The sequence below is a fragment of the Cyanistes caeruleus genome, chromosome 6, assembly GCF_971803275.1.
Source record: "Cyanistes caeruleus chromosome 6, bCyaCae1.hap1.1, whole genome shotgun sequence".
Taxonomy (NCBI): domain Eukaryota; kingdom Metazoa; phylum Chordata; class Aves; order Passeriformes; family Paridae; genus Cyanistes; species Cyanistes caeruleus.
The window spans coordinates 20,434,231-20,452,134 of record NC_141706.1 but is presented as its reverse complement, the minus strand read 5'-3'; the positions used below and the strand labels follow the sequence as shown (position 1 = coordinate 20,452,134).

The following is a 17,904-nucleotide window of genomic DNA, read 5'->3' as shown; positions in this document are numbered from 1 at the left end:
TCGCGGCTGGCCCTTCCCTGCCTGGTTCAGGCTCTGCCCGCCCGTGGTCCCGCCCCGTGCCCGCCCCTTCCTGCCCGGCCCGCGGGCGGCGGGAAGCGCCGGGAGCCGCCGGCCCCGTGCCATGGAGCCCCAGCTGTTCGCCTGGGTGAGTGGGCCCTCGGCACGGCCCGGGGGGCCGGGATCTCCTGCTGTCCGGGGGCGGGAGGGTGGCAGAGCCGCTGCTCGCCCTCCCGGGATGCTGTGGCGCTCGGCCCGGGGGAGCGGGGCCGCGGTGTCCCCGCCCCGCAGGGAAACAACGCCGCGGTTCACCTGGTGGGCACAGCGGGTCTGAGAGCCGCGGGAGGGACATCCCTCACGCTGGGCAGCCCCATTTGCTCCGCGGGGCCATAGTTGGTGCCGGCTCGCCCGCCCGGGCAGGGCGGCTGGAGCGGTGCTGGCGTTGGGATAGCCGCGTGTGGCTCTCGGCCCCTCGGGTCCTTCTGCGCCTTATCGCGGCTTGCCTGGTTTTGAAGGCTTGAAAATTCACTGCCAGTTACAGGCTAAAACGGGAGGTTGTGACACGTCTTTTTAAAAATAATTACGGCTGTACGGCAGTACCACGCTCTAAAGCGCCTATCCCCCAGCAGCTGTGGCTGTGGGACAGCGCCTGGATGTCGCAGCTCATCCACCCGCTGGCTCTGGGCTGGGCCGAGCGGCCTGGCGAGCCTGCGTGAAGCGGCCGTGTTTCTGTGGCTGCGAAACGTGTGGCGCTGAATGCGGCCTTTTATTGATTTAATTTCGGGAGAGGTGGAGGGAAAATTGAGAGCAGATGGGCAGGGGAAGCACGGGCGAAGTAGCGAAAGTATTTCCCAGGGATCACTAGCTGGGAACACTGTGGGTGTGGAGTGTTGCTGTTACTGCGCCGTGTGGGATGGGGAAGGTTATGGTATCTCTTTTTGTGACTGAAAGTTGAACTGTTGGACGCAGAGCTGAAGTTGACTAAGAAATTCCCTGACTTGTTACCATTCTGGCAATTTCTGCTTTCCATGCTATGTTTAGTAGCTATAGTTTTATACCTGTTAATTTATACTGCCTATAATTGCTATATTTTCATTTGGATCTCTTAATATAAAACACTTAATAAACACTTAGTAAATGTTTCTGATTTACTTGTTTAGGTTCCAGAACAAGGTAGCATGTCTTTCTGCTCTCATTTTGGAGGTAGCCTGCCAGAAAGCAGCGGCATGAAAAAGATCTTAGTGATGAATGGGAATCATTAGCATTATAATTAAACATGTGGTAATCATCCTGATAGAAAGGTTTTCCTTCTTATTAACTGTGAGCCTGCAGTTAAAGTCCTAGCAGGTTGTATTAAAATACCGGGGCTGCACAGACACCCTTAACTATAGCGAAGTTGGGACACTCCTGGTCCGTAATCCTGGGAATCAGGGGATTTTTAGGAGCAGGTTAACCCGTGGCATATCCCAAATATGCTTGTTTGTCACTGGGAGCATATGTGTGCTTCTTTTGTTAACTTTCAAAAAAAAAGTGTTATTTTTCTGTGTGCTTTTGAAGGGTGCAAACAGCTATGGACAACTTGGTCTTGGTCATAAAGAGGATGTGCTGGTTCCTCAGGCCTTGAAAGGTGTTTCCTGCAAATGTCAAGACGTTGTAAGCATTGCTGGAGGAGGGGGACATTCTGCAGTTATCACTGGTAAAAACACAGCTCTTGCTCGGGGTGTTTGGCTTTTAATATTTTTTTTTTTTTTGGTGTGCTTCCCTGTTGGTTCTGTGCTGCCACCTCTCTGTGGCTGCTGTTTCTGAGCAAGTACAATCCTTAGTTGCAAATCACCTGCCTCTACTCCCTGTTAACTCAATATTTGGAGAAATTCCTGTTGCTTATATATTGTGTGGTCACTTCGTGGCAGTGTGAGGACTGTTTCTTCAGCTGTTTCTTTTGTACAGAGAAGCTAAATTTTCTGTATTGAGGATGGGGAGTGGGAAGGGGGACTCAGAGGTTATTCAATCTTAAGAAGTGTTAAGGTAAGGACTAGGACATAACATCTGGCCCTTGAAGGGTTCTGCTATATGGCACAGCTAATTGTGGTAAAGAAGGAATACAGACAGATGTGGACATGCTAAAAAAGTTTATCTTAAATGATAAGTGTTATCTTAATTGATAAGATGCTTTATCAAGCATCTTAGTGTGAGAGGTGCGTATCTTACCATACACATTGTCTCCCTTGACAGACCCAGCTCTCCATAGCTGGTTACTCAGAGGTGTTTCTGATGCATCAGAAACAACTGTTTCTCTTACTTTTTATTTGATTGCAGTGCCTAAAATGACACACAATCACTGTCCTTGTTTGTCACAGGATCTAACACATGTAGGTTTCTCTTTTTAGTCTGTGAAGTGGAATGCAATTTGGTTTTGTTTTTGTTTTTTTTTTCTTCCAGGTACAGGACAACTCTTTGTATGTGGCCACAACAAAAATGGGCAGCTGGGATTGAATCACACAGAGGATGTACTCTGTTTTACTTTGTGCACTGCCCTGTCTGGCTTTTGTGTGAAACAAGTTGCATGTGGCTGGGATTTTACAATCATATTAGTAGGTAAATCTATCTCTCTAAGAGCTGAAGAAATATCTTGATGTAGCAAACATGCTGAAAGTTCCAAAATGCTATTGCTTGTGTGATTTGAGGGATCTGGACAAGTTTGAGAAGAGGTCCACGGGAACCTCAGGAAAATCAACAAGGTCAAGTGCAGGATGCTACACCTGAGTCAGGACAGCTCCCGGTATCAACAGAGGCTGGGGATGAAGGGATGGAGAGCAGCCCTGCCCAGAAGGGCTTGGAGGTGCTGTGGGTGAGAGGCTGGACATGACCCAGCCATGGGTACTCCCAGCCCAGAGAGCCAAATGTGCCCTGGGCTGCACCCAGAGCCCCGTGGGCAGCAGGACAAGGAGGGGATTCTGCCCCTCTGCTCTGGTGAGACCCCACCTGGAGTGCTGCATCAGCTCTGGGGTCCCAGCACAGGAAGGACAGGGACCTGCTGGGGTGAGTCCAGAGATGATCAGAGGGATGTAGCACCTCTCCTATGATCAAAGACTGAGAGAGTTGGGGCTATTCAGCATGGAGAAGGTCCTAACCCTGGACAAATTCTCTTAGCCTTATATGGAATTCAGGATTTAGCCATGAATTCAGGATTTAGCCATGAATTCAGGATTTAGCTGTTCTCTGAAACATGACATATTTGAAAGATGGCTTTCACTTTATAGCAAATGCTACTGATAATCACATTCAAAAATTCTCTAAGAGTAATGGATTCAGAACTTGTTTGCAGCTCATTATCAAGTACCCAAGCATGACATCCATAATCAATCTTAGTAATACCTTACTTGAGTAGTCCCATCCAGATGAGAAATCCCTCTGACCTCAGTGGAACAGAGTGAATAGTAAGGTGCTACCTACTTTGATTAAAAGTGGCATAACTGAGGCCATGATTTTCTGTATTTTGCACGTCAGACATAGATTTGATGAAGGAACTACTACCCCTGTAATTATACTGCCTTGTATTGTATGGTGGTGCATTGTGGTCACAAAGCAGCACAGCCCCATCATAAACTGCAGGCTGCACCTGCCCTGGGACATCTGTGATAGGAATGACCTTTCAGAACCTTAAAGGAACCACAGGACAGCTATGGAGGAACTTTTTACAAAGGCTTGTAGTGATAGGACAAAGGGTGAAGGCTTTAAACTGAAAGAGGACAGGATTAGGTTAGTTACTAGGAAGAATCTCTTTCCTGGTGAGGCACTGAAACAGGTTGCCTGAGAAGCTGTGAATGCCCCATCCCTGGCAGTGTCAAAGGCCAAGTTGGATGGGCCTCTGAGCAACCTGAGATAGGGTAAGGTGTCCCTGCCCATGGCAGGGGGGTTGGAAATGGATGATCTTTATGTACCTCCCAACCCAAACTGTTCTATGCTTCTATGTGCTGGCACTCACAGGTTTTAAGCTACTTGCCTTGCATGCTAAATCACTCTCTGTGTCCCACTGAGCTTGATACCTTTTCTGGACATGGTGTGTGAGCCCAGAAGCCTTTGGCCTCAGGGGCTTTGGGGACATGTAAGGTCATTTCTTGAGCTACTTGGCTGTATTATTGTGCTTGTTATAATGTTACAGTGCTATTGCTCATGGGTTTACTGATCCTGCTCTAACACTTTTTGCAGGATCTGGCCTCGTGCTGTCCTGTGGGTCAAACTCCTTTGGACAACTGGGACTTCCTCAAATTTCAGGCCCATGCTTGATTCCACAAAAGATTGAGGTAAAGGTTTAGAAGGTGGTGTGCTTTTTATTGCTTCCAGCAATTTACAGAGGTCATCTGACCTCAATGGGCTTTAAGCCAGACTCTTTAGCTAATTTTTTATAGTGCCTATCTTCTACAGATAAGCTTATAAAGTAAAGGCCCAAAGGTGAATTGAAAGGCTAAGGCTGCTTTTCTTGCTGTATGAAGAAGTTTCCCACTTCTAAGAGAAAGCTGACTCTTTCACTTCGCAGACAAGAAATTATTTAGTATCATGGCTCATGCCAGATATTCCTTTGTTGTTTTTTTCAGTGTAGGAGAAGGAGGGCAGCTGATTCCTTAGGTGACCTCTAGTGAGTAGGAGTTAGTTCACTTGATGTTTCTGTACCCTTGATGTTTCCTGAGAGCATCGACTGCAATATGGTGTCTTAAAATTTGGTAGTAATGACAGTGCTGATGTGAATCTTTCTCATCCCTCACCAAACAAACTATTCATGCTGAATATTTGTTCTTTTGGTTGGTATCCCTTAAATTCTTGGGCTTGATGCCACCTATTTTAAATACACCTGCTGCTTTTCCACCAAGGATAGGTATCCAGAGGGTCTGCAAAACCCTGCTAAGAGCAAGACAGGATGGGATGGGAGATAACAGAAGGGGGAAACTTCACATTGTTCCTGAGGTCTATTGCTGTGGAGGGAAACTTCCAGGTTTTCTCAGTGGAAAACAAAATTCCATCAGTAACTTGGCAAGACTGGACAGCTTGCCAATGCAACATAGTACTTGCTAACCACCAGAATTTACTGTGGATGTTTTGATGTAATTCTTGAGGAACACTGAGTTAAGACTGAGAAATAAACATATTTGTATCACCAACATTTCTTTTTTCAGATGGATATTTTGACTGTGTTTTTTTATTTATTGCTAAAACGCTGTGCATCCAGTTGCTTGGCTGACTTATTTTTTATTTCTTGAAGATGTTCCCACTAACTTTTATTGGTCAAAATTTACTTTGTGATACAAAATGGTGATATGCTTTGGGACATGCAGGTTGGAATTGTGAGCACTATTTTTGTAGTGTTCCACTTCTTCTTGGCCTGTTTTGTTTTCAGAGGCACAAAATGCAAAAAGCAACTAAATTATAATTTTCTTTTTTTGTGTAGTCTCTCAAAGAGAAGGTGGTGCATATTGCTGCAGGACTGAGACACGCCCTTGCTGCTACAGGTAAGTATGTCATAATTTTAACATATTTTCAGTAACAAATGAAATGGGATTTTAATGTCTTGGAGGAGGAGAGGAAGGAAAAGATGAAATTTATCTAATCTACTATTTATTTCAAATATCACGGGGAAAATACACCTTAAAGTCATGGACTGTAAGACTTTGGGACAAATTAGCATGAATAGTAAACATTCTAGAACCATCTTCCCGGAAAATCATGAGGAAAAACTTCTTCCAAGAATTCAGAGTGATAGTTTATTAACATGTTAATTTTCTGATGGATGGAAAATGTACTGATTTCTTTTTTCTTATTCTGAAACAAAACATAAAAGGATTTTTTTTCAGGAAAAAGAGTTTCTGGTCAATCAATGTATTTTAGGATTTGAACTCATTATAGTATGCAAAGTAATTTAAGTTTTTATAAGATACTTCAAAATGGAGCTGCACATAAACTTTGTCTTTTTGAATGATGTAATTGAAATTTACACCTGGAAAATCACAAGAATGAAACTAAAAATTTCTCCTGCTGTAATTAGAGACTCTGACTTTTTCATGGTGTAACAGTAGAAATCAAACCCTTCCTTTTTCCTGAGGAAAAACAAACTATACCTGCTCTTGTATTTGGTTTAGTTTTGTGTGAACCTCAGTATGGGTTCCAGGTAGTGGTGCTGAGGGTGCACAGGAGATACTTGGAAGAACAGTGGGATCTCTGGTGCTTGTGTGAGCAGTAGGAATTGAGATTCCCTTTGCTGCACTGCCAAACAAATTGACATCAAGAGAGGGAAAGGGGGGAAGAGAAAGTACAGGAATGACAAGAACTTTGTATCCTTTCCTGAGGTACTGCAACCACAGGATTTCTCCTACTGAGTCTCTAATAGCTTCCTACCTTCTTAGTTTTCTTACATGTAGACTGAGACTGTTGCTTGTTGACTTCACCAGGGTTATCTGAATGTTTTTTGGCATAAAGGTCTTTTAAAGTGTAATTTAAGTCAGTGAAAATTACTTGGATGAATGACTGTTCATTAACATGTGGAATGGTTTTTGTTGGTGGTTGATTTGTTTTAATCTCTTTTCTTTGTGTTTACTCTGAAAAGACAGTGGTTTGGTGCTGCAGTGGGGAACTGGGATGGCATCTCAGGCAAAGCGTGCAAGCCAAGGAAAAGCCCTCCCTCTGTTCTTGACAGCAAAGGAGCCCTGTGAAGTGGCAGGTAATCCAGAAATCTGCTTCCTTTGTGTGGGTTGATAGAGCAGAAATATAATTTGGAGTGTTATGAATCTTCCTTTTTATATGGCCATGTGGTACTGCAAACATGTAGTGCAGTTACTGAAGGATAGAATGGTTATAGAAAATCATGATCTGTGGGGAAAATGAGAGTCCTGCCATGTCTGTGGCGCAAAGGCAGAGCCTTTTATTATAAAAGTCATCACCATCCTGTTACACTTTTATGCATGTTTGTGTGTGAATTGATACCTGCTGTAGAAATTTTATTGTGACTATGTTTTTTCTAGGCCTGGAAGATGTAAATGTGAAGGAAGTTGCTGCAGGCTCCTATCATTCCGTGTCCCTCACAGGTAGGCCTCAGGTGCAGAGGTGAAAGTCCCCAATTCACCCTTCAAAGCTTTCTCTGCTTTTGAAATGTTGTCAGGTTTGGTAAAATCGGTGAAATTTGATCTGCCCTAGTTAGTGCTCGTAATTGTTTTGTAACAGTTTTGCCCTCTGAGAACTTTCCTTTTGTTTTAAGAGCTGGACTCACGTTTCGAGTTCTCTGAATTTTGTGTGTTTTTCTTTGTGTGTCTTTTCTAAGGTGGGATCTTAGCCTTATGTAATTCAGGGCCTGGACTCTTAATGGCTAGAAACTCTGTAAGGATTTGTAAGTCTCTGGAGCTGCAGCAGGATGCCCTCTAGGGGTAACTGGTTACTGCTGGAAGCAGTGCAACCCTTTGCCCACGGAGAAGAGGTGTGCTGGGTGGCTGTCCCAGGAAAGGCAGCAGAAAGAAAGAAAAGCAGAAAGGCAGCAGAAGGTAGCCACAGCAAGGTGACCTAATGCCTCTGTGTGGGGCAGTGCAGGGGTGTGAAAAGGCCTGGAGCTATCTTAGGCTCCACTGTGACAGAGTGCAGATGTGTGGTGTAAGGGCACGAAGTTTATTTGAAGAGTAGAAAGTTGCTGTAATTGGTTAGGCACTTCCATAATATCTGCCATTTGTTCTTTGATCCTCAGGCAGTGCTCCCATACTGGAGTACTGGGTATCCAGTAATGAAAGTCTAATAAAGATTTCTTTTTATTTTGACAGATTGGGAGAAGGGGAAACAGAATAGCTTTCATGTTGTAATCTTACAGTTTTGAAGTGTGTAAAATATATTGAACCTTATGAAGACAAGTCTTTGCCAAACTTCACAGGAACAAGTTCTTAGCAAATCTGCAGCCATCTGGTACCTCTGTCATCATTAAAGGAGCATTGGAGTACTTGCTTATGCAGATCTATAGAGATTTAGTTGTATGGGGAGATGTTCCAAGATGTAAATTGTATTGAGTTCAGAGATGCAAAGTGTATGCAAGATTAGTGAAGACAAACTGTAAGAACAAATAAAATCTACTTTAGATAATTGGCACTCTCTATTTAGACAGTGAACAGATTATTCTTTCATGCTTTTACTTTTTATTTAAGAGAGCGGTCTATTTGGCAGCAGTGGAACAAGACTGACAAAATAAATGCCACATACTTCTATAATGTGATGCTGTTGATGCCCTTTGTCCTGCAAGATAGTTATTACTTAAAATATTTTGTGTTTTTGAGATGCTTGGTATAATAAATATACTACTGCAGGATGTAATATTTAAATGGGTCTTTTTTTTCTAGGAATGCCTTGTACTGTGGTGCAGTTTTCTCTGCCTCTGTTCCATGAGTCACCTGCTGATGGGATATCAAATACCTACAGCCAGGCAGGTTTGGGATACAGCTGTTGATGTGGGCTGTTATAAACATAATGTTTGGAAACATAAACATAAACATAATCTTGGAAAAAAGGATGGTAGAGTCTACTGGTATCCAAACTGGCCTGAACCCTCCAGGGGTGAGAATATGATGCTAAGTCTCAGTGTCTAAGTTTCTGTTCAAACCTACTCAAGAAATAAGGGTCGAGCATGAGACTTTTCCCAGGATAAAGCAAATACACCTTCTGTAAAAGGAGGTGACAGAGGCAGTGCATGCTAATGTGGATTATGAATGGCCACATTGTTTTTCTTTGTTGTGTTTCTGTCACCTCTGTTTTTAATTTTATTTTTTTTCTCCCCTCTCTCTAGAGAGTGTGTGTACTTCATGCTGGGAAGGAGAATTTATCAATCTTAGTGGAGAATTCAAATATTTGAAAGAAACAATTGCTTGACTTTTTCCCCTTTTCAGTTGTGTTGTTTTAAACAGGCACATGGGAAGTCCTGCAGATGACTTCCAGTACTGGCTTCTGCACCCACTCCCACTCCTTGCCTGTTTTTCAACAGCAGTAATATAGTGGAATTCTTCTGGCTTACTCTTTCTGTTGCTGTTACCAAACTGAGATTATTAAATATCCTGTAGCCGAAGTTCTACGTAGAAAGATTTACTTCTGCCATGGTGCTTGTAATGAGTTCAGTGCTGACCTGAGACATCCTGATGCCTCGAGTGTTGTGGATGTGTGCTCCAAAAAATTCCATGTAGCTTACATGACTTCCAGTCTTTCTGGGCCCACAACAATGTGCAAGATCATGTGTGCAAGATTTATTTCTTACGCTTCCAGCTTGTGCAGGCTGGCAAAGACTTCAGGGAGGCCTGACACCATGTGTTCTCTTTAAGTGGTTTTTTTTTCACTGTGGAGGCCTAGGACTTGGGAGGAATGGTTTTGTCCTGAAAAGATGAAACTAATGCTATGTGATGTCTGCAGAAGGACTCACCTGAGCAGTCGCTGTGTCCATGTCCGTTGGCTGTGAGCTACTCCAGCTTGCATTGATATAAAGTACTGTGGGTATTTCTGTAAAAAGATTCATCCCTGTGGCTGGAATCCTGGAGTGCGCATTTGAACAAATGCTTGTTCTAGAAAAGGGATGGAGAAGGCATGGGAGTGCTTATGGAAGTCTCAAGTGTTGTCTGGCATGATAATGTTTTAATTTTGCCTTGTGATGGGTGATGCCTGTTTTAGTAGTGTGTTCGTAACTGTATGTCCAATTCCTTTAGGAAGTGACTGTGCAAGGTGAGTCAAGGAGCACTGGACTGTCCCTGCTTTGGGGGATTTACTGAATTTGTTCAAGCTGAAGGAGGCAGAACTGGTATGAGCAGAGCTGGGAGTCTAGTTCTTGTAGAGAGGCTGGGAGACTGTAAAGCAGAGCAGAAGCAGCCAGCCAGAATTTGAATTATTTGCTGCAGTCCATAAAGTTATTTACTGGATATAATCAAAGCTTTGGAGTGGAAATAATAGCTGGTCTGCAAGGACAGGGTGGATGGAGAGGGACTGCTCAGTGAATGTCTCCAAGATGCTTTGATTTTCTTTTATTCAGAGAAATTGACTACTGTGGTTAGTTTTTTAATAAGAATTAGTCTTTGTTATAAACATCTCTGCAGTTTGACCTGAAAACTCTAGTTGCTTCAGGGAGTCTGTGTAGCCTTCAGAAAATAGGCCATGTTGTTAAGGCCCTTGCAAATATTTCTGATATCCCAGTTGGAATGGTAAAGAATGGTAGGGAAAAGCATAACGTGAGAACACAAATTGAATGATATGTTCTTTCCTCAGCATCACTGAACTGAGACAGAGCCTGAATCTGGTGGTATTAGATCTACATCCCTTTAAAGAGATTTTACTTCTCTGTCTTGTAGATGAAGGACACCTGTTTGTCTGGGGCAGCAACAAACATGGGCAGCTGGTGAGCGGAGACATTTTTCTTGCTGAGCCCAAGAAGATAGACACCCACTGTTTCTCACATGAAAGGATTGGAGCAGTCTGGAGCGGCTGGACCCACCTGGTGGCACAGACAGGTAGGATATTTAAAAAGCAGTAACATATGGCACCCAAACAGTAAATTGTAAGTTGTCTTTGTTGCAGGCAGCCAGTGTTCTTTCTCACTGATAGTGGCTGGACACACAGTGTTTCAGTTTCACCCAGGTTTGATTGAAAAACAGTGAGGACAGAAATCCCTTTGGCTGCTCTTTTAGTAGGGCATTAAGGGCAACGAAAATAATATATTCAAAAGAAAATCAGTAAACTAAAATAAGCTGGCTTATGTGCATGTTTGTGGTCAAACCCAGAAAATATTTGGAAAAGACAAGTAAAAAGGGGCATCGTTACACTTGAAGAGCATTCTCTGAAGATGAAAACAAAAATGGATTTCATGTTGAAGCTGTACTTTCCTGGGAATCTTTGTGATGAGAACAATGTGGAACCTGCCAGGTGTGGAGGGTTAGATTCTTACCTAGGAGGAGATGAGAGGAAGATTATATAATGGTGATATTCATGTGTAAAGGGACGGTTGATCTGGTGAAGCTCATCAGAGTGTGAAATGCAAAGGCAGGAGGGAAAGGTAGATGAGATGGAAAGGCAAGATGGGCATCTGAGGCTGTTTTGTGGTGCTTGTATTCTTTGCTTCTCCTGTTGCAGTGTGTGGTGCCATAGTTAAGGCTAACAAGAGGGTGGAAATCTTCCACAGAGGAAAAGGAACAGCCAGAGCTATGATGTGTGACTGGAAAAACAAATTGGTTGTTTTCTGTTTCATAGCATTCATTGTTTGACAGTGAAATATATCTCAAAGTATGTGAGTATGTGAGAGAAGTGTGTAAAAAAATCTACATCAGCTGCTCCTTTAGCTGAAATGTCTGAACTCTGATTTTTAGAGGAGGCTAGACTGAAAATTTCAAAGCTGCAGTCAATACTATGAGCTGCTTGGAAACTTTTCAGGCGCAGTAAAAGAATTTATCTCAAAATCTGTAGTTCTTGCATTAAGTGCTTGATGTCACCCTCACTGAAACAGAAATGGTAGAAAGAAGCCATTAGTCAGGATAACGATTTTTAAAGAGTGAGTCTTGACAGCTTGGTTTGCTTTCCTTCACTATTTCTTAATAGAGCATACCCACTAAATAAAATTTTCCACGAATTTTAGTAACTTCAGTGTTTCGCTTACTTGGTACCTTATCTGTAGGTATTACAGACATGGAGTATTTAAGTAGGTGTTTTTATACAACAACAAAAAGGGTGTAGAGTGACTACCAGGGGTGTTTTGCTGCTGAATGTTTAAAAAGAATTTATATAAAAATAGGATGACTTCCTATGTCTGCATTAGAAAACTGGCCAAGTGATGCAGTGGCACAAGTTATTGCTGAAACTGTATTTTATATATTTATAATTTTAAATCTCTTTGAAGATCAGTGGACCTGAACCTAAATCATCTGGAATAAGATTTTGAATGGCCTTTGGCGGCCTCCAGACACCAATTAGGATCCTGTGGGAATTTCAAGGTTGTTCAGCTACTAGATATAGTGTGAGCTGAAGCACTTAACTCTTTCTGGAAAATCATTTGCTGCATTAAACTTGCAGCTGAATAAGTGAAAAATGCAGCCCACTTGAGACCTGTCCCCTGCATGCAGCTCTCCCTACCAGTATTTCTACCTCCTTCTAGTAAAGGAGGAAAAGTTAGTTTAGTTTCTTAGTGATGAAGTCATAAACCAGTGATTCACAAATGTTATGGATCAGTAAAGTCTTTTTTGAGCATGCAGCCCCCAGTATACTTACTTATTTATAAATTATAGATATATTATGTTCTAATATTCAAACTATAAAATATGTACAATAGAAATTTTACAAAGGATGAGATAAAGATAAACGCTACTTAAAATATTACTTTATTAAATAATTAAAACCATTAATAATTTATTAATAAATTAAATTATTTATATGTAATTTCCATCCTGCCCTCCAGTGGATTATCTTGTGAAAACCTAGGGCTGCATGTACTTCAGTTTAGAGATATTGATACAAACATTTCCTGCTTGCTTTACTCTGGGGAGTTCCCCAATTAGTGGAAAGGAGGCAAAATGAGTGATTTTTGGACACAGGAAATGTAAGAAAGAGATATTGTAGTATGATGCTTCTCTGCTCATTGTGGAAGATAAAAACATACTTTTGAAAGACATTGCAGCATACAGGGATTTTGCTGGATGAAAGAATAAGTATCTTCTAATTAATAATCTTACCACAATGCAAAATTTAGTAGTTTAAAATTTGTTACTGTACCTGAATTCTCGTGTAGTGTTTTCTGCAGAAGGTAGTTGAATTTTAAGAGGCTGTTACAAATACTTAGGGATCTGTTTGAATTTTTTTTTCCAGAACATTAGTCCTGGTCAGAGTAGTAATAATAAAAAACTTGTTATTGCAGCTGTCTTCACAGTAACTCAAAACTCTTCTCATTGGAAAGACACAGGAAGGAACTAAGTGGATAAACATTGGACACAAATGCATAAATTCACAAATTCTGCCATTTCAAAATGACATTTTGATCTTTATTTGCCAGGTGAGCAGTGCTTGGCTGTAGAACTAATGAAAGAGTGAAAAGTAAATGAGAGAGTGATGTTATTAAAAGCAGTTATCTGGAGGAACAGTTGCCAGTTTCGTGGTTGCAATGGTTTAACAATTTTAAAGTGAGTCCAAGCAAGTTATCAAGTTTGTTATCAGAAAAAAGGAACGCAGCATAAATATTTTTGTCTTCTGTCTTTCCCTCTTATGTAAGCTGGCCTGTTTTAAGACTTGCTTTGTTTTTCCTTCATGCTGCTGGCAAAATTTGGTACAGTGACATAAAAGCAAAGCACACAAGTAATTTTAATTTCTTCCCCATTATCTCTTTACAAGGGATTTTAATTGCACCTGAAATCACTTTAATGCCTGCATCTCCTTCATATCCTGTGTTCCATCTCATTCAGCAGAGGTTTCCTGTAATTTCTTTTTAGAGTTCAACTCTTTTTTTCATTGCTGTTGTTTATATCATAAAGCAGTTTGGATTCAAGACATTAATTCCTGAGAAATTAATTCCTTGACTTAAAGGTGTTCAGGAATGTTTTCACGAGATGTTGTATTTTTAATCCTTACCTTTAACTGATCCTCATCAGCTTCAATTCCTTATTCTTTTTATTATAGAGATATCTTTTCGGGCTATTTCCACTGTACACACTCTTACTGTAAAATAACTCACAGAACCCTTCAGGACAGATGAGTGCTTTCTTTTCCTGCTTTGATTACTGTTTTCTACAGAGGAGGGAAGCACAGTTAGACTTCATGGCATCACCAGTACCTTTCAAAGTAAGTTATGTTTTTCTGATAGCAGAGGTGGTCCTAGTTTATGATGGTTGGTCCAGAAAGATGAAGGTTAAGAAGCCTTGGTTCTTCTTTGATCAGGTCTCTGATGATGAGATATGAACTTGCTGGTGTTTTTATTTTATCTCCTATTTTCTCTGTGAATGCTTGTGTCAAGTGACTCTCAGGAATGCTTTTCACTGATGGCAGGGCAGTGCTGTTGCTGCTCCATGTGAAGGACAGAAACAGGTGCATTCTTGTGGCCTTAAACTATTCAAGTACCAGGGCTGTTCTCTTCAGACAGCCACTCTGCACAAGGTTTGCTTCCTATCCAGCACTCTGCTTAATGGCACTAGGAGCACCACTGCAGTATAGGTGATACTATTTTTGAATAATGAGCAGCTGTCTTGCATTGCCTTCCTTAATGTCAGCTTTAATTTGTGGTCCCTCTCAAGTTAATGCAAACTCTTTGAGGGTAACTGCTGAAAGAGAGGTTATTGCTTAGGTCATTTAAAAGAGAGCTAAGCTATGACCTGTAACGTTGAAGATGTAAATTAGTCTACTTTGGGGAATGATAGAACTAGTCTGACTTGAAGGCAAACCTAAATATAGGAAGAGAGGTATTTTAAAGATGTAGAGGTGAATCATCAACTTCAATTCAAAACAAGATATTTTCTTTTTAACTGGGATGCCTAATAAATAACCTTCCTTAATCTGGCCTGATTTATTATCTGTGTATTCTCCTGAATACATTCCCTAATCCCTTTGTCACATAGTGTCACATGAAGTTATGCTTTGTTTGAGCTCAGATAAAGAATTCCAAGCTCTTTCACTAGAAAGTTACTTCAAAAATGCAGTTAAAATTGTGTTTCTGCTGCCTGTGCAAAACTGCCTACAGCTAAAAAGTCTTGGAAGAACAAAATGCCATGACATAGTCTGAATAATATTCTGAATCCTCATTTCAAATGTGCATCTGAATTTGTGCATCTTTGAATGTCATGTCATTTAGGCCACATAAAACTACTCTGAAGGGGTCTGACATGCTAGTGACCTACAGAGTAAAATATAAACCATCTCGTGTGTTTTTCTGAAGCAAATGACAGTGTGTCCCTCCAAGCACCAGGAACAGAATGCGAGAATATTTCTGATCTTGTTTCAGTCATTAACCTTTAGCATTTCAGTCTCTCACAGAAGCTGTAGTTGCACTTCTAGGTGCCTTTTCTGATGGCAGTCACAAGGTAAAGCTATTGGGCTTTGCTGGCAAGTTGTGCACCTGCAGGGAGGTGAAGGGGAAGGACATGTCTAGCACCCGAGCAGCACAGCCTCGGCCCACTAGAGGTCCTTTCCAGTTTGCTCTTGAATCCAGACTCTGCAGCCTTCCTCTTGAAAGCAAACTTTCTCTACCTTGAATTTTTCAGCAGCTCCCTAGGACAGCAGATACATTTGTGTATCTGTATATATATCATACATATTTTTTTGTTCTAATTCTTGTCTCTTTTTAGACACGGCAGCCGAGAGTTTGAAGCTGGAGCCCTACATGAGGTAGCTGTATTTCATTGGAAGGATGATGGGTTTTGGGAATACAGGTGAAATACTAAAATATAGCTTAATCAAAACTTCCAAATTGATAGGTACCTCTAAACCTCTTTGAAGCAGAACTTGAGTTCAAGTAATGAATGTTCAAAAAAGAAAAGCCTTTGTCCACCTGCCTTGGGGGTCAATTTTGAAGCTTCCGGGCCTATCTTGAAGTTGCTGCATTTGATTATAAAGTGTAGAGCATGTCAAGAGGAGAGAAAGAAATGCATAAGCTTGGGGACCAAAATTCAGAAATGAACATTGGCAACTGTGGGAAATTTAGTGTGCAATAACAGAATGTGAGATTCTAGATATATGTGGAAAGTGCCTTGTTTTCTGTATTGTCTTCAGAGCTGTTTCCTCCTTCTGTCATGCATTCATCTCATTGGTGTTTCAACTTACACAATGATAATTTTAAAGTTTTGTTCTAGCTATCTGTAAATACCTAGAAGATTTGGGTATTTTCTTTGGCTTCGTGGGCTGACATCATTCCTTGGCTTTATTATTAAACTTAAAAAGTTAAGAGTATGTGTGTGTGTGTGTGTTTGCTTGCTTTGTGGTTCTACACTCCTATTCGTGTTGTTCCCTGCTGGGAGTTACTTCTACATGGTTTTGATAAAAGTCTTGAAGAAATTCATTCAGTGGTTTGGTTGCTGAAGAGGAGGTTGGGTCCAGTGGGAACTGAAGGTACATTCTTGAAAAGTCATTATCAAATGTTGAGAGTTGTTCACAGAATCTTCCTAACATCTTCTTTTGGGTTATTGAGTTGTTTCTTCAGTCACTAGCCATCTTTTACCTCTCCTTGTTGCTACGAACTTCCAGCTGTACAGTAAATAGCTGTGCATGCCATTCTATATCATTTCTGTGTGAGACAGAGGTGTCAGGAAGATGCTAAACTGTCACTAAGTTTGATTGAAGGTACTCATTGTAAAACAGAAACATCAGTGACTGGTGTTAGGGACAAAGAAAGTTATCTCAATATTTGAAATTCCCTTTGTGAACTGGGACATTACATTGGCAAATGGAGATGCAGATGGCCTGGGAAGAGTAGATTTAAATGGATTTTTGTTAAATTTAGGTCATGAGTAAAAATGAGCTTAACAGAAGGAAGGCAACTACCAAAAATTTTCCAATCTGTTCTGTTCCTCTTATGTGTGGGGCAGCCCACCAGGTGCTCTTCCCACAGCAGAAAGGGAAGATAAGCTATGTAAGGCTGGACTGCCCTGGATCTTCTGGCTTCTGTGGCTTCCTTTCATGGAAGGGTCTTGGAACAGGCTGCCCAAGGAAGTGGTGGAGTCATCATCCATGGAAGTATTAAAAAACCTTCGGACATGGCACTTGAGGACATGTTTTATTGAACATGGCTTTGGTGCTGGGTTGACAGTTGGACCTGATGATCTTAGAATTCTTTTCCAACTTTATTGATTCTATGGTTTTGTGATTCACACTTGCTTAGTCCTGTCCGCATGGATTTTACTAAGTACCCCATGATTGGATGAGTTTGGAAAATTACTCAGTCATCATTCAGCATTATGTTCTGGGGCTTTAGGCCATGTGTGGAAAGAGGGACTATTATATTGAATTTCTCCTCCACCCCCCCCCCCCCCCCCCCCTTTTTTTTTTTTGTGTGTCATATCCTCTCTTGTACTAGTGGGAACAGTGGTTGTTGTTGGGACAGTAATGTAACTGTCCCAGTCTGACAGAGTTTTCATCTTTAAAAGGCATTCAGAAAAAAATGTAGCTTTAAAATGTGGATCTGGTATAGATTTTGTTCAAGTCATTAGTGGGCAAGATAAGAAATTCATTAGTTTCTCTAATTTTCCTTTTTTTTTTTCCTTTGGTTTCTGTGGTTGGATTGCTGCAGTTTATGGCTACCCATCTATTTAGCAAATGTAATAAACCAGGTCAGACACATTAATAAGTATTGCTTATGTGCAGGAAATCTGTAAATGTGATGTTTGTTCTGTTTTCAGTATCCTCCAGCACCAGAGCAACTGTGGAAGAGGCTGTAGTTTTGTAGGCTGAGAAGGGCACCTCGTTGGCTCTGAGATATTCCTTGGGGGGTTATTTTTTCTTTTTCTCTTAAAGCAAATTAAACTCTTGCAATGGTAATGATGATAACTGCATTGAAAATACCTCTCCTCTCACAACTATTTTGAAACCAGGGTACAAAGCTGATACAAGTTTCCTTAAATGAAGAATAGTTTGGGCATGTTCCTGTCATTCTAGTTCTTCTGACTACTTGTAGCTGGAACTGCTGGTACTATCTAAGCCACTTGCTCTACTGTTTGACTGTTTCTGCTTTGTTACATGTCAAGCCCTTTCTCCTGAACCATACTGAAATAATTCACATTGTACTCAGGTCTCTGTCAATTCACTATTTGAAGCTGAAAAAAAGCAAAGGTAAAAGCAAGAGAAAATTCACTGTTTCTTTACTTCTGTCATAAGCTGCCTCTAAGTTCCATATTCATAGATATTAATAGAGAAGGATCCAAATGTGGAACTCACTATTGTTGTTTGGTTGCTGCT

At 41.3% G+C, this 17,904-nt stretch overlaps 1 protein-coding gene across 18 annotated transcripts in view; it reads left to right on the top strand.

Moving 5' to 3' along the window:
- The first annotated feature begins 49 nt into the window (after positions 1–49).
- The window catches only part of SERGEF (secretion regulating guanine nucleotide exchange factor), a 142,194-nt gene continuing 124,339 nt past the window's right edge, over positions 50–17,904 (top strand). For 7 of the 18 annotated variants that reach the window (XR_015288619.1, XM_086895352.1, XM_086895359.1 and 4 more), the window contains exons 1-8: positions 50–145; positions 1,555–1,693; positions 2,437–2,592; positions 4,207–4,301; positions 5,441–5,501; positions 6,593–6,706; positions 7,008–7,070; positions 10,341–10,499. Coding sequence is in view for 14 of the 18 variants with exons in the window: in XM_086895352.1 (XP_086751478.1) it covers positions 122–145; positions 1,555–1,693; positions 2,437–2,592; positions 4,207–4,301; positions 5,441–5,501; positions 6,593–6,706; positions 7,008–7,070; positions 10,341–10,499 (811 nt within the window). In the remaining 4 variants the exon portion in view is untranslated. Of the gene's footprint in view, positions 146–1,554; positions 1,694–2,436; positions 2,593–4,206; positions 4,302–5,440; positions 5,502–6,592; positions 6,707–7,007; positions 7,071–8,357; positions 8,445–10,340; positions 10,500–15,302; positions 15,343–17,904 lie in introns of all 18 variants that reach the window. The other 11 variants (XM_086895346.1, XM_086895350.1, XM_086895357.1 and 8 more) reach the window with 5 other exon arrangements.